The 17,112-nt window shown below is 36.3% G+C and overlaps 1 protein-coding gene across 1 annotated transcript in view; it reads right to left on the bottom strand.

Annotated features, from left to right (window-relative positions):
- LOC127623901 (tensin-4-like) overlaps positions 1 to 17,112 on the bottom strand; it is a 48,831-nt gene that overhangs the window by 10,929 nt on the left and 20,790 nt on the right. Inside the window, exons 4-6 of the mRNA XM_052098496.1 lie at positions 13,535 to 13,644; positions 10,271 to 10,397; positions 9,891 to 9,971 (exon numbers count right to left, since the gene is read on the bottom strand). Coding sequence (XP_051954456.1) covers positions 9,891 to 9,971; positions 10,271 to 10,397; positions 13,535 to 13,644 — 318 coding nt within the window. The remainder of the gene's footprint in view (positions 1 to 9,890; positions 9,972 to 10,270; positions 10,398 to 13,534; positions 13,645 to 17,112) is intronic.

Here is a 17,112-nt window from a genome sequence, read left to right on the forward strand (position 1 = left end):
TCGTGATGCGTTTATCAAAGTTGAAGTTATTTTTATCTTGACACAGCATCTAAAAGAAATTTTGTGCTTCTGCCCAAGATGCTGAATAAAAAACAGTAAATGTGGTGCAACCGAAAACAATTTAAAAAGCATTTTAAAGACCGTGAAGACTATGTAAAACGTTTGATGTGAATGGCCCCTTACTGTGGTATCATTGTAGGAACAAAACATTATTTTAAGACCTGGACACACACTTTTAAATAAAGTAATTCACAGTTTATTTCTGTAAATTCCATTCTGTGTGAGCAATTCATTATTGAATACCCACAAAATATTAGAAAATCTGCGCTGTGTATCCTGCGACTAGTCGCCAAATCCAGGTCGTAAATCAAACGGTATTACCGTATAGACTGGTGTAAGGGGGTTGTGGTTGTGGGTTTGGCAGACGCCCATACACACATTCTTCAGATTGTGCACATAACAAACCACAGGGGAGGGACCCTCAAGGAATTTCTCTCTATTTACCACCCATTCCCTTCTTTAATGACTGTCTGGAAACTAGCTAGCAGTAAAACAAATTAATTCTGTGGTATTTTGAACAAATATTTAGCATTCCAAAAAATTTCATTTTAAACCATTCTGTTTGACCCTTGTAAACATGAAAAAATGAGAATGAAATACTACCGTATCAGGTGCATACTTGAAATAAGAGGGTCTGAATTTCGAATATTTCTGAATTGATTGCATTTTTTTAAATGTGGAGCATAGATATAGTGCGTAACACCCAATCTCTTCTTCTAATTCAGCACTGACCACACCCCTTACCTAACCACATCATAAGATCGGTTGTCAGGGAGATTCTGTCTTTGAAAATGTTACCAAGAAACATATTTAAGTACACACTCAACATCTGGAGGCAGAAAAGTCTCAGAGTCCCAGATAAAAATGATCACCATACAGCACTTGTAACTAGTGACACACCCGGAAAATCCTGAAACTCATTCCCAAGTTGCAGGAATCCCAAATGTGTCTGCCCTGACATTCATCTGGTCTGCCTTTGGGAATCAATTAAGGGAATCAATTAAGGGGGGGATGTATGGTGTTGTTATAGTGTTTATAAAGTGAATTTATGGGTTTGAATGGATCAGAAAGGTAGTGATACTTTCATCCCAAATTGTTCCTCCTGAAACCAACAGCATCAACAGATGTCAGTGTCACATGAGGATTGCACTATCCGGTGGTCCGAGAGGTCACAGATCTGTTGAACCAAAGGAGCTCTTCAAAGAGAAGGAAAATGCTGGATGACCCCTAAAGCAGATGTGTTTTCCAGGACAGAAGAGGGAGGTCAGAGGGTCAAACACCCCTTGATTATAGGCCAAGAATGAATCAGCACTAAAACAGTTTAAGTGATGGTTCACCTACTATAAAAATGAAAATTCTGTCAACATTTCCTCACCCACCACATTTTGGGGCAATCAACCTACAAATTATAGCACATTAATATAAGATATAGTATAAAAGCAACCAAAAATGGCAAACTCCATCAATAACTTGCTTTAAAAAGATCAGACATTTGTTGGTATACAGACAGAGCCAAGCTTGGAGACTTCTGCAGTAAGTAATTCATGTTTTTTCCCCTGCCTCAGCTCAGAGTTCTGGGCCAAGAGATGAACACAACCTCAGTGTTTTAAAGAGCCAGAATACTCACAAATGACCACACATACCTCTCCAGTGTTGAGAGAAAGATGTACAGTATATGTTTGTGTATATCAGAGCTAGCTTTAGCTTTTAATTTTTGGGTGAACTATCCCTTTTAAGACTGTTTAAATAGATTAAATGCAGTCACACAGCGAATGTGCAAGCATTGCTAATATTGGCATGCAATATCATTATCTCACATGGTTTAGAATTTGGATGGCAAATGAAAAAGAAATATGATAAAAGTGTATGGAAAAATGTTTGTCTGCTTGAATGAGGTCTTTCAGGATTAAATCCCCTGCATGCCAGAGAGACAAAGAATGACTTTAGTTTTACAAACTTGCCGTTCAGAGGAGTAATGCACACACACGCATGCACACACGCACACACGCACACATGCAATGAGCCAAATTGAAAAATGTCCAGCTGTTGTGATCAAAGCTGGAAAGCTGAGCTGGAAAGAACGTATCCAGAGAGAAAAGAGAGAGAAAATTCAACATAGGAGAATTACATACTTTCCATTTAAATGCATTACTCCAATAACGTGAGATATTGTGCAGAATATGTATTTCATAAGCTTTAGCTCCATTATTTCTTTGTTTCAGCTTTATATCTGACACCTGGGCTCCCTTTTTTACTTCATTAGCCATGGTGACATCATGCACCAATTTCTTTCCGTAGATATTAGACTTGCCAGCTAGAAGTTGTCCGTTGGTCAACAAAACATACAGACCAAAAATAACACGTATCATAGTGTAGGTATTTAGCACATTATAATAGCTATGGAATATTTAGAGTCTGTTTGCAGACTTTATATGGCAATGTACATACTGAGGAGTCAATCAACACTACATATTTTGGACACATGTAACCAATCAAACAGCTGGATACAGCCATGATTCATTATTAAAGAAATAGTTCACCCAAAAATGAAAATTCCCTCAACATGTACTCACCCTCATGTCATCCCAGATGTGTGACTTTCTTCTACAGAACACAAATGAAGATTTTTAGAAGAATATCTCAGCTCTGTAGATCCATACAATGCAAGTGAATGGTGAACAGAACTTTGAAGCTCCATAAATCAATTTACGGCAGCATAAAAGTAATCCATATTACTCCAGTGGTTTAATCCATGTTTTATGAAGAAATTCAATCAGTTTTGGGTGAGAACAGCCCAAAATATAACTTCCTTTTATCTTAAATTTTTTCACTTTAAATATTGACATAAGCAGCCTCTTTGGCAATTATGATTTCAAGCTCGACTGCACTCCATCTAGCGCTCTGTGCATGCATCACGGACTAGAAACTGTAATCAAGCTTGAAATCATGATCTTGCATAGAGACTGTAACACGTGGGTCATGACACTGAAAAATACTCCTTTGTCTAATGTGATTCTCTCATCTGGTTAAAAAGCTGTAATGCGCAAACAAACCAAATTGCTTGTTTTTGGATGACTTGATTGTCTGTTGTTTTTAAATGCAAATGAAATTGCTGTTTAAACTGACCCATGATCCATACTTTGATTACATAAGACTTTCCCTCCCCACTTTCATGTGAACTCAGATTCTTACAAAACTGTCCCCTGTGCAGAGACTCTGGACATACAGAGAGAACAATGCTCCCCACTGTGTCCGGGATTCTACTTTAACTCCATCAGCTTCTCCAACCATCAAAGGCCTAACTACTCCACACACACACACTGATACTCACAACAACACATGTCTATCTATTTGTGTTTTAGGACCTACCATGGCTGCTTGATAAATCTGCCTGGCCAGACAAAAAAATGCCAAACGCCTACCATCCTAAATCACCAATGAGAGGTGAATTATAGGACAAGTCAAGTGTAAGTGAGCCAGAAAACAGAGTGAAATAAAAGGGGAGAAAGAGACAGCAAGAACAGCTTTATCCTTTGGTAAAACAGTGGACTGTTTCTAGGAGTGTTTGTGTGAAATGCCCACAAGGAATGCCAAGCCTTTTAAAATACTGATAGAACCAACAAGAATGTAAAAAAATAGGTTAAGCTAAACCACAATCATTTAGCAGGACTTTCAGAATGTCCAGCTCCATGTATATAGAAAATAATTTATTTAATTGGCAATATTCTTGTTGCTAGCTCAATTTCTTATTCTGTTTTTGTGTAATGTTTACCTTTGTCTGATTATGCTTAAATGTGAAAGTATTGTATGTATTTGTCAGTCATCTTTTTATGCTAGTGTCAAAGGGAAATTTCCATTTGATAGAAAATGTAATGGATAATATATTTTAAACTAAACTCAAGCCAATATTGAATTCACATCTTCAGACACACTGTACACACATTTTAAGGGAAGCTGAAACAGGAAACATGCACATACAACCAAAATTCTGGGTGTGTCAGTGCCCATGGCATGGGTAACTCGCACATCTGTCAGAACACCATGAATGCAGACAGATATGTACAAATTTCGGAGCAACATATACTGCCATCCAGCACCACCTTTTCCAGGGACGTACCTGCTTCTTCCTGAAGGACAACTTCAAACCATATACTGCCCGGATTGCAAGTGCATGGCTGTGAAAGCAGAGAGTGTGGATGCTAAATTGGCCTGCCTGCGGTCCTGACCATCTCCAATTGAGAACGTGTGGTGCATTATGAAACACACCATACAGTAACGAAGACCCAGTACAATTGTGCAGCTGAAGATCAGCATAATGGATGAATGGGGACAAATTCCACTTTCTAAACTTAACAAACTTGTGTCTTTAGTGCCCAAATGCTTATGTGTTATTAGAAGAAATGGTGATGTTTTACAGTGGTAAACACTCAAATGTCCCAACTCTTTTGGAGCGTGTTGCAACAATGACTGTACATAAAATAATATAAAAAACATTCACAAGGTAAAACATCATATTAATGTTTAGTTGTAGTGCTTTCAATATAGCAAAGTGTGAATATAATTTACAAAATACTCCTTGTGTTTATTAGCATTTTTCATACTTTCCCAACTTTTGATAAATAAACATACACAAATGTCCTGAGCCCTCTTCAGCTTGAAAGAAAACACTTGACTCTAGCCTTTTATTTTGGTTTCTCTGTTGTTTGGTGTACAATGATCAGGCAGCATGAACTGTGATTAAATACTACACTGCAAAAATCTTATAAAACATCCTTAAAGTAAGATTTACCAGGGAAGCAAAATTCCAGATATGACAAAGACATTGAAACTTGTTTTGAGAGAAAACCTTTTGCAAGAAAGTGATGTTGATGTTTAATTTTTGCAGTGCAGATTTTGTTCACTTGATTTGAGCTATAACCTTATTTAGGATAGTATATGCTTAGAATAAGTGAAATAATCTGCCATTGGAAAAAATACAAAAACACTTAAATTCTAGAAATTTTCTCTAAAAATAATTATTAACACTTAAGAAGCATAATGATTTAAGGTATTAAGGGCCCTATTTTAAGACTGCTAGCACTAAGCGCAGCGCTGTGTGTTAAGAAAGTGTAAAGTCAGTGGCCATGGCTATGAAGTTTTGTTATATTCGCGCAAGCATGTGCTAAGTCTAGGCACAAGTGGGTTTGGCAAAATTGCGAGCTTAAAGCGCTGATGGGCTTGTCAAGTGCAATTTAAATCTGATATTAATTCAGGTAGTATTATCAGTGAATGTAACGTCTTTTCGGGTTAGGCTGTGGATTTTTGCACACACATTCTACTGGTTGATTTTGCTTTAATAAAATGTATGTATTGAAACCAGAGATTAAAATGGTTCAAGGAACGAAAACCAAAAACTATTTTTAGCAGAATGTATCCCAAAACTGGAACAAAGAGATTTTCAATTGATCCTGAGTGAAAACGTTATTTTTAAATGCTGGTAACCGGTTATATCTTGTTTTCGTTCTGATAATTTTTTCATGAAACCAAAGGCAGAAGGGTTTATCACAGAAAATATATGGAACTACACCACTTCATGTTGCCCGAAAAAAATGTGCTTTGATGCTGAAGGAAACTGCTGCCTTGTCAACAACTATGAACATACATATACATGCACGGTTAATCCAGATACAAGGAAAACATTATTAGAGGTAAAAAGTACTTTTCTCAGTTGTTTCCAAGTCTTCACTAAATTATTGTTAAATATGATGCAATAATATGCTGCTGGGTTTTGACTGAGAAGCAGATTTATAATGTAACTACAAACTGTATGTTGGTATGATTCCTATGCTGATAAATAAAAATATATGTGGCTTATTTTGGGCTTGTTTTTCCAGACCAGGTTGCTTGTTTCTCTTGTGAGTTCTGGCAATTGGTATTTTACTCACCCAAGTGTACTTAAGATGCAAATGTCCACATAAGAGAACAGAATAGAACAGACGTCTATTCTCCATGATGAGGGTGTATTTACATAAACTTCCTGCTGACAAGGAGTCAATTTAAGTCTGCCAGAGATGGCCACAGCAAATGGCTGATGAATTAGCATACAAACACGCAGACAAATGCTCTCTTACACACACAAATGAACAAGCACAACGCATTGAAAAGTTGTATCAAAATGCCACTAAATACCTCCTTGTATACCTAGAGAAGCAGTCATGCTGCAGAATTCCTCACAGAAGACTCATCCACAGAGATAAGTATGAATTGCTGCCAACTGCTGGGTCCAAACGCTCCAGCACGCTCACTTTGATTTCAAGTGACACTGACACTCCTTTTTAAGTCCTTGTTCACAGTCTCACACATTATTCCACATCTGTCTCCTTCCCTTTCTCTTCTTGAGTGCTGTCTTCTTCCCGATGCAAACACTGACCACGGATGGCACGTTATACAGTCTGTTTTGTCTAACTCTCCCCCTACCCCTACCCCTCTCTACTCATTTGTGCCCAGCTTGAATGAAGTCATTGAGTTTTTGGAATTCTGTTAGACCCAGATGGAAAACTACTTCACTCCATTCTTCCAGTGGGACTGTGCCACCGGTTGACTAACTCCTGCTTTGAGGAGGTGGGAAGGGGGACAAGGAAGGAGGAGGGCTGAAGGAAAGGAAGAGTGAGTATGGAACAACTTTCCCCAATTGGTATGAGGAAGAAGGACCCCCGTGGCTTAATTAACATATGAGTTCATGAGTGCTCTACTGCCTTTTGACAAACGGTTCAAGCATTGTTTTTGGCACTGTCCCAGTTTCACCTATCCAAACTGCAGCACCAGGGGTCAGAGGTAAGAATGTGCTTTTATGGGACCCTTATGCTCTTCACCATGTGCTCCATACACGTGTTAAACACACTTGCAACAATAGATATACCACAGAACTCTATCATAGAGGGGCTAGTAAGCAAGCAACCAGAACACCCTAGCAGCCAACCATCATAGCAAAGTCCTGGAAATGGATATGTGAATTTCGCATAGGCAAACGTTACTGTATGTCTATTCAATTTTATGTAAAAATTTCAACAAAAAAAATCTGCAATACTTAATGTGACCCTTGAAGCCTAGCCTCAGTAGCTTTCTTCTCCCTTCAACGTTCTGTGTAAATATTTATATTTGTCTATCAGTGAGAGTTTGGCTGTAAGAGCTTCTATTTCTCCAGTTTATTTTGGAATTAAAGCATAAGTGGACTCAAATTATGTAACCAGCATATCTTCCCACATCTGAAAATTACAACATATGCTCCATCCCCTAGACCATCTTTCTAGAGGCCAAACATGAAATAAAATGTAATTTACAAATGTAAATTGTATACATCTGTTTCATTTTAACATTGTTTATTATTATGTAATTATGCAGAAAAGTATTGTATGCCAGAAATCAGACTACAAGGCAGCTAATTTGACCTTGTTTAAGTATGTTTAACTTTCACCCTAAAATTGCTTTGGATAAAATAATTTATTAAATTAATACATTTATTTAGTGAAAGCACATTTAATGCTACATTCTTAATGTCTTATTTTACAGATAAAAATCTAAAAAAAAAAAAATTATTTACCAAGATTAATTCACTCGTGAAATTTCATGAAAGCAAAACTTTGCAAATTACACAATTTAATGCTCTAAATTTATGTTTGTGATATAAACTTAATTTAAAAAATATTCTCTGAAATCAAGTCTTACCATTTTGCTTCTCATGTAAATGTTTAATGTATCCATAAAAATACTGGATAAGAATATTTATTATTATTATTATTATTATTATTATTATTTTATGTTATTTTTTACAGAGTGTGACTGCGGACACAACACTGCAGCAAAATAATTGCACTGCAGCTCCCTCTACAGGACAGGTTATGTTTTGTTAGAAATCCCAGTGTGGCAACTTCTTTATTGACCATATGCGATGTGCATTATTTATTTATTTAGTTCAAATAGATTTTGTATAGATTTAGGTTAATCAAAAGCTTTAATTTCATTAAATTTTCTCTTCAGTTTTACATAAAAAAAAGTTGTAACATTCAGTCCAAAATAAAACAAGAATGAACTCAAGCTAGCCATCATGGACATTGTCATTATTTTACAATGAAAAAAAATACAAATTCCTGTGGTCCCAAGCTGTGGCTAAAAGGATAATTATTCAATCAGTCACTAAAAGCCAAAAAAGCCCAATTAAAACAAAAAACTTTTAATTTACTTAAAAGCTTAATTATCAATCCTAAAGGATCTGACAAATCCTTCTTATGCCATATCAGTTTATCTTTATGCCTTTCCCCATTTTGCTATATCTTCTCATTAAGATGCAATCAGACGATACTATTTCCTTGATTACTACTTACTGTAACTAACGGATATACACAGAGAAATAACTGTGTGCAATAGTTGTACATTTTGTGTTCATATCCATGTATGAATGTTTGTGAATGTGAAGATGTTTTAAAACAATAATAAATAATGTATTTTATTGTTTTTAAGTATGCATTGATGATTGAATAGTCATAGTCAATAAATGTTCTAAATAGTGTGATTTGTAAAAGCTGTAGTACTCTAATGTAAAGTTTTGATGCCAAGTTCTAGTTCCCACAGCACTTCATGGCCAGGTTACAGGAAGTATGCATACTGACCCAGAGCACCACATCCTGTAGCAGAGTTATTTTAAGTAGCACAGATTTTGTAACAACAACAAGGGAGACTTTGCCCAAGGGACAATTTTAAAAGGTCATAATCATGTGAGATACAGTTGGATGCTTTCCTTGCCTGAATCAACCAAAGATTATCCATCAGCAAGCTGAAGACACACACAATGCAATTTCCACACAATGATTTCTAAAGGTGAAGTGAGTACATTTTCAATTGAAGAATAATTTCTCCTATACAAGATTAACGTTTAGAGACAAATGGCCCAAAGTTCAGCCATGAAACTCAATGTGGGGAAATCTGATTCTTTTGGTCCTTTAAGCTTGTTAACTGTTAGCCAGTCGCTTGCTCACATGCGATGTGTTAAGCCAATTGGCTCACATGGTGTAAGCTGATAGGTCCTTTGATTTGTAATTAGGTAGCCAAACAACTTGCAAACTCTCTCTTTACCTAAAATTTAAATTTGCAAGTAAGCTGGTTTCACTGCAGTGTGCTGCGAGAGTTTTCTCTGAAACCCTCCTCCCCCCAGATGCACAGGTCTAGCTAGATCTGTTACATGATGGCATTTGTCTAATTGTGCAGCAGCATGTCATACGTGCTTGATACAGTATGTATTGTATGTTTCTAATAGTGCAGCAACAGCATGTCCTCATGCTTAACTCAGTATATCTGCATACTTTCTAGTAGTATCAAGTTTCCGTGCTTGCACTAAAGCAGCAACAGCAGCATAACAGTTCTACTCCGCCAAGATCAAAATCCTACCAATATTTCATACCCACAATAACATGCTAAATCTTTCAGAGAGTTGGCAGGACTGAACTATTAGTAATCCATTTGCAGGTTGATTTGCCCAAAGAGTGTAACATTGGGGCTCTAATGTGCATCCCAACATAGCAACATTGACTCAACCAATGGTGTGACCTTGGGGTGGGACAGTCTGTTTATTGACCAATGGCAGGGAGTGTGTCATAATGTTTGAAATTCAGTTTGGGGTGACTAGCAGCATGGAAATTACACATTCAATTATACTGCACTTTTAAGTTGGAAACCTTTTCTGGAACATTGTCTCAAAGTAGATGAAGACATGATATTGCTACATAAGATGTAGAAGGAAGTTGCACAAGGATGTAGCTCTCAGTAAGAATTACTTGATTATCATGGCAGCTGATTACCTTGCCATGTTGGAAATGTCATGTAGTGTCTATTGGTTTGAGAGTCCATTGTTGAAGGAATGAAGTCATTTACACACTTCACTGTGGGGAGAAAGATAAGAGAAAATCCCAATTCATTACATTATAGACAGAATCTTCATTTACTCCAAGTACTTCAAAGAATACTGTGGTATTATCATCATCCTGACAGTGTTCAATAACGGTATTACAATGTTAGTACCATGGTCCCATGTCCATAAAACATGGTAATATCAATGTAATTTTTTTAAATAATTCTGTTATTATAATCGGGTACTAAATTCATTCTTAATGAAAACGACTGTTAAAGACAAATGCCTACGTCTCACAATATACAAACACAAACAAAGGCTCACTCTTACCAAATAGAGTGGGGGGTGACACAGGAAATGCTGGTGTGGGTGGAACTTGGTTAAGGCCCGCCCACAAAGGACTGTCAACCTCTGGAGTGAGGTCATCAAAGTAACTGTAAGTGTAATATAGACTTTGCTGAAACAGACAGAAAACAAATGTGAAGCTTTGTTGTGGGGATGTTCCAGGTTCCATGCAAGTTAAGTTTGGATTTAAGTTAACATATAACTTTACATAGGATGGTGAGTGAGCCTATCACACTAGTCTCATATACGGCCTTATTTTAAGAGCGCTAAATCTTGATCACAGCACTGGCATTTATAGCTATTTAATACCTCTATGTGCAAGTAGGTTGGCGAAATCGTGTTTGCAAAGCACTGCTGGGCTGGGTCAAGTAAATTGAATTATGTCTGTGACCATTTATTCTGTTCCCTGTCAAGCAACATCAATATATATGAAGACAGCCTATTCAGAATTATTTGGTTGTGTAAATGGGCTGTATGTGAAATATGGACCATTTGTGTTTTATGTTTTTTTGTGCATTACTACGTCCATGTTGAATGTCAGGCATTTTCGATGACAGTGACACGCTGCTTATACTGTATACAGTATGCATGGAAAATGTGGTACTCTTGTTTTATTTTTTTGCTACTATGAACTCTCTCTCATTGTATTGGTCAATGCCATCGTTCCAGGGCTACGGTGTTTCGCAGTGAAGTACAATCTGTTTGCTAATTGTCCTGCTTGTCCGTGCCTCACCTATGGACATGATGGTGTAACGGGACACTTGAAATATGCTTTGCCTCTCTCCCGTTGTTTATTCTTTTGCAATGTATATTTGTCAAATTTTTCTCTGTTTAATGTTTTATGTTTCATTTCTGTGAAGCACCCGAGAGCTTTGGAAATGTGCTACACAAAATAAGTAAATTATTATTATTATAATTATTATAATGAATCATATTGATATACTGATGTATATCAATGTCCACCACAGTCATCTGGTGGTGGAATCCCCAAATTGCAAATGCAGGAACTGGTCAAAGACCTATTGCTCTGGAATATAGCAAATTGAGCAAATATGCACAATGCATGAATTGGGCATTATAAACTCAGGAGCAGATTTACTGGAGACTTGGAGTCTAATGGAGATTTTACCTGCAAGCAGTGAACCAGGCGGTTCATGCGGTCCATGCGAGATATCCAAGTTCAACCTGCCACAGGTGCTGCTGATACAGTTCTACTCAGCAGTCATTGAGTCCTCTGTCCTCTGCACTTCAATAACTGTCTGGTTTGGTGCAGCTACAAAATCAGACATCAGAAGACTACAGAGGACAGTTCGGACTGCTGAGAGGAATATTGGTTGCCCCCTGCCCCCCACCCCTCCTTCAAGAACTGTACACTTCCAGAATGAGGAAAAAGGCTGGTAAAATCACTCTGGATCACACTCACCCAGCCCACTACCTTTTTGAACTGTTGCCTTCTGGCCGTTGCTTCAGAGGTCTTGAGTACCAGAACCGTCAGGCACCGGAACAGTTTTTTCCCTCGGGCTATCCATCTTATGAACAGTTAAAACTGCCCCTCAAAACTGCCCCATTATTGAGCAATAATTATGTGCAATACACAGTTTAAGTCTATTTATATTATCTAACATATCCTCTTCTGCCATTACATACAAAGAAAAAAACAACTTTTTGTACTGTACATAACATACTGTATTTTTGTACTTTATATAAGGGATTGTTTTAGATTTGCACTACATATGTGTGTGTATGTATGTATGAATGAAGGTGTGTGACTGTGTGTATGTACGTATATGTATAATTATATAGATATTTATTATTATCTATGTCTTGCTGCTGTTTTTGTATTGTTTTTGTATTGTTGTACACTGGAAGCTCCTGTCACCAAGACAAATTCCTTGAATGAGTAAGTATACTTGGCAATAAAGCTGATTCTTATTGTGATATTCGGGCAAGCTGATATATCTCTTCACATTGCACAGTCAAAAGCGAAACTGTGAAAAAAAGACCCATTGTGTATGCAATAGACACTAAAAGAAGGACCTGGCCATTCAGCAAGATTCAGCCAGCTATACTTGCAGAGACTGAATGGCAGCCAGAGATACTAAATTCAGCAAATTAAATTTCAGCATTCAGTATGTTTCATATCTGTATGTATAGTGTCTAATAATGCATTGGCAATGTACGCTTACGTTTCTCTTGCCAATAAAGTTTGATATGAATTGAATCTGCTTATTTGATCCTTTTATTAAAAAAAAGGTCTGCTGTAAAACACTAGAAGATTTGGCCCAACTTTTGATTACAGAATGTCCACTGATTTTATAGCATTTAAATATTAATCAAAGAGAAATACCTGTATTAAAATTTTGTCTAATTATCTCTATCTGCAAAAAACAAACAAACAAACAAACAAACAAAACCACATGTACATATTTCAATAATTTAAATAAATGGTGACTAAACAATTTCTTTGAGACTAAATATAAATTAAATATATTTATGATGATTTTCTAATGTTTGTTGTAATGTATCATGTACTATAATTTAATTAGTCACAGAAAATGATGAAATTAATTTGTTTAAAAAACATTATCAATTCACAGTCCTTTTATTAATGTAAAAGCAATAATTGTCCATATTAACAAACTGTAGGATGAGTCCGCACATCCTTTTTATAACATTTTTAAATTACTAAATTATTTTCAGCGGTAATTGACAGCACGTCTCAGATACTGTCCATAGAGCTTAATTAAACAGGAACTTTAAAGTATGAACTGATTTTATAACATGGATAATCCCAGTCCTGGATTGACCAATACAGCATTCCAGATGTGCTAAAATACACCATTTTTAATTTTTTTCAACAAAAGAAAGAAAGTAATACAGGTTTGGATGAAAAAGCCCATCAGGTGTGTTTGAACGCAAGAATACATTCTCATTTTGTGCTGTGGCTGGTGTCAGGTTTGTTCTCTGTACAACTGTGCATTGCCTAAACAGCTGGAGTTTAGTTTACTGACCCCTGCTAAAAACAGGTGGTACTTCAATATTGAATTGCTCTGGTGGCAGAAATATTCCATATTATGGTCTGTTTTACATAATTAATCAAGCTGAATAAAAGTGTTAGATATACAGCCCTAATACATACAGTATATACAGCATACAGTGTATATATACATTTATATACAGTATCAGTATCAGTATACAGTATGTACATCAGTATACAGTATGTACATCAATATGGGTGTATGTAAATACCTGAGATGGCGTGCCGATGGCAAAGTTCTGGATGTTCTGGGTTAGATCACTACCTGCACTCAGCAGTACAGAGTATTCTGAGACATCACTGAGCTGTTGTTGCCTCCAACCTGTAAAAAGAGTGAAAGAGACACGAAAGAGAAAAGAAAAGAAAAGAAAAGAAAGAGACAAGAGATTTTATTTTTAGTTTGCAGAATAATTGCACACATTCCACTGTATCCAGTCATTCAGAATATCCGTTCAGCAAGGGGACACTGTCTGTGTGGACATACCTTACAAAAGCATTATATGTACAGTAAAGCAACGTGGAATTGCAAGATCTGACTCTTAGTCATGCTTTTCTAACACTAAAACGACAAGAAGCAAAGTGAAACAAAAATAACATGATCTTAAACAATGCTTGTTTTGATATCCCTGAGGAGAGGTTTATGACTTTACATAAACAATCAGGGCTATCATGCAGTCCATCCCACAAAAACATAATTTACTCATTTAAAAAGAGATATTTAGCATTCAAATAAAAAATTATCTATACATACACGCAGTGTTTCATAATGATTATGAAAACATAGCAAGAATACATACAAATGGCAAACAGAACCGGCTCTGTAAACTACATTTTACAGACAAACAAAATCTTTCATTTAAACTCAGCGATGTGTAACGACAACATGTTTTCTGGAGACGCTCACTTCAAAGGCATTCTTCAGGATTTCTTTTTTTTATTTCCTACTGGAAATTTTTCCTCATGATAAAAAAAGAGAGAATTTAAACAATGAACACTTATGTTTTATTTATATAGTGAAAAATATTATAGGCCTACTGTATCACAATATCTGACAGAGGCTTTCTGTTAACAAAACATTCCAGCTTGGTCCACGAGCCCCGAATAGCGTTTGCATCTGGCTCACTTTTTGATGAAGTTGAATAGCCCTGTCCTATGACTTTCTTTCTTTTGTGGAACACAAGAGCAGTAATAATAAATTAGTGATGCTGCTCTGTTTTTCCCAACAACAAAGGTAAATTGTAACTGAGGCTTTTAGTCTCTCAAATGTAATTAAATATCTCATTTTATGTTTCAAAGAACAAAGAAAGTCAGGCAGGTTTGGAACATGAGGTCAAGTAAATTATGACCAAATTTTCATTGTTGGGTGAAGAATAGCCTACCTTTAAAGGAATATTACGAGTTCAACACAAGTTAAGCTCAATCAACAGCATTTGTGGCATAATATTGATTACCACATATTTTATTTTAGTTACAGTAAGGCACTAACAAGGGAAGTGAATTGAGGCCGATTTTTTTTAAAGTTAAAGTACTCACTGTTTCAAAAGTATAGCCAAAAGACATACAGGATATGTGTGTAAACATGATTTTAATGTGATAAAAGCACTAACTAACCTTTTCTGTGTAAAGTTATAGCTAATTTTACAACTTCGTTACCATGATAATATAATGTCAACAAACCCTTAAATCCTAAAATGTTGATTTAAACAACTTTACAGCTCAAATAATACATGAGTTTTTAAAAAGAATGAATGCAACTGCTTTTATAAAATTATATGATTCACATTTCTGTTTAAACCCTCTAAAAATGTGCAACTTTCATTGTCTTCCAGTAGCGGTTTTAACCACCTCGCAAACCACGCAATTGCGTGTGGCCCCAGACGTCAGAGGGAAAATGGATAGAAAAGCTCTGCAAAAAAATGCTTGGGGTGGGGTGACATGTTGTCTGTGCTGTTGGAGCAGTTCACGTTAGAAGCCGTTGGGGTCGGGAAAGCTGAGTTTTTTAAGTAGGGTTCGTGTTTGTAATTTATGAAAAAATATATAGTCCATCCGAAATTGTTTCGCGCACGTTCCCACACACAGATATGCTCAAACGGATGAGTTAGGGGCTGTTCACAACGAATGTGTTTTTGCCAGCATCTGCTCTGTATTGCCATTGTTTTCCTGAGTAAACACGCGCTGGACGAACGTCCATACATGCTGTACCGCGACTCGCTGTTTCTTCAGTGTCTCACGGAGGACTGGCATATTAATAAGTTAATAAGAGCTTCAGGTTTCAAAAATGCATGAAGAGACTCCTGTGTTCTGTATCAGTCGTTGAACTTGGTCTAAATGTTTTTTTAGCACAGGTGTCACAAAGATGTAACGTTCTGAACAAGTTCAGGTTGCAAAGGGGACTGTTACAATTATTCCAGATTGTTCTGCAACAAGCAAATTTCAGCACTTGATAAACAGCCATGTTTTTATTTTCTCCCTTCTGCATGTTTTGTATGTTTATTGTTAGTTATGAATGTTGCCTACAATGCTTTCGTAAAATACAGCCTCAGAGTCAGAATATAAGCTCCAGGTGAACGTAAAGTAAATAAGACAGGGATATATTACTATTGTATACAACAAATCCTCAAAGTATTAAAATACTGTCATAATGGCAAACTGGACAACAATAAATAATTGTTTGTTATAAAATTAATAAATAACAACTGAATTCCAAAATGTTACTGGCTGAAGTAGTAGGTTTTGCACACCATGTTCAAAAAAATGTTTGTATAAATGTATGTAGGTAAATATTTCTTTTTTAATTTCTGTATTGTGGAAAAACTAGAAAACACGCATGAATATCTTTAACTAGATTTGTATTTCATTAAACAGTTTGATTGTACTTGGCTAATGGTTGATAGGATGAATTTAAAATGATTATTTAAAATACATTTTATATAATCTTTTAAGCAAACATTTTAAAAATGAGGCCCCAGGTCGGTTGTAAACCCACCCCTGTTCATTTCCATTGTTAGTGCATCGCTGCAACCTCGATTTGAGCTTTTTTTAAAGTACCACATTTTTGTGGTAATCAAAATTATGCCACAAACGCTGTCGATTGAACTTAACTTGTATTGAACCCGGAATATTCCTTAAATTGCACTTGTTCTGCACTATGCAACAGCTGCTGGAAAGTTTCTGTTTACAAACTGTGTCCCAGTGTAGCCGTGTGATATTAGTTTGGTATAATAATAACCTGTAATTGCAAGTGGATATATGGAAGATTTCATTTCTCATCTGCATCATCTCTGTGTAGACATTACAGTATATCCATTCACAGACTCTCTGTTAACACAGCAAAGACTGCTGATACTGCACGGCAGATTTTGAGTCATTTACATTAGGTAAACAGTGAGCATCCAGCTAGAATATGGCAAATGTTTTGTCATGCAAGCCCAAAAATACATACCTAAACATCAAAAGCAACAAAAACTGCTCAATGTGCAGATGGCATAACATCCAGAGTATTGAGATCATGAAGACAGTATGGAGATCAAACAGGTGTGTTAAATAAAGACAAACTGACAATATAACATAATTAGAGTGTCACCAAATAGTTGCCATACTTGTCGAGGGTTTTCTAATACCATTAGAAATAAGATGAAGACACGAGGCAGTTCAGAAGTTGCATTTAAATTATGCAAGCATTCCATACCAGACCTGGATGTTTACATACTCAAGCAAAGACACACGTTTGTGCACACACACACACACACACACACACACACACACACACACACACACACACACACACACA

This window comes from Xyrauchen texanus, chromosome 30 (assembly GCF_025860055.1).
Source record: "Xyrauchen texanus isolate HMW12.3.18 chromosome 30, RBS_HiC_50CHRs, whole genome shotgun sequence".
Taxonomy (NCBI): Eukaryota; Metazoa; Chordata; class Actinopteri; order Cypriniformes; family Catostomidae; genus Xyrauchen; species Xyrauchen texanus.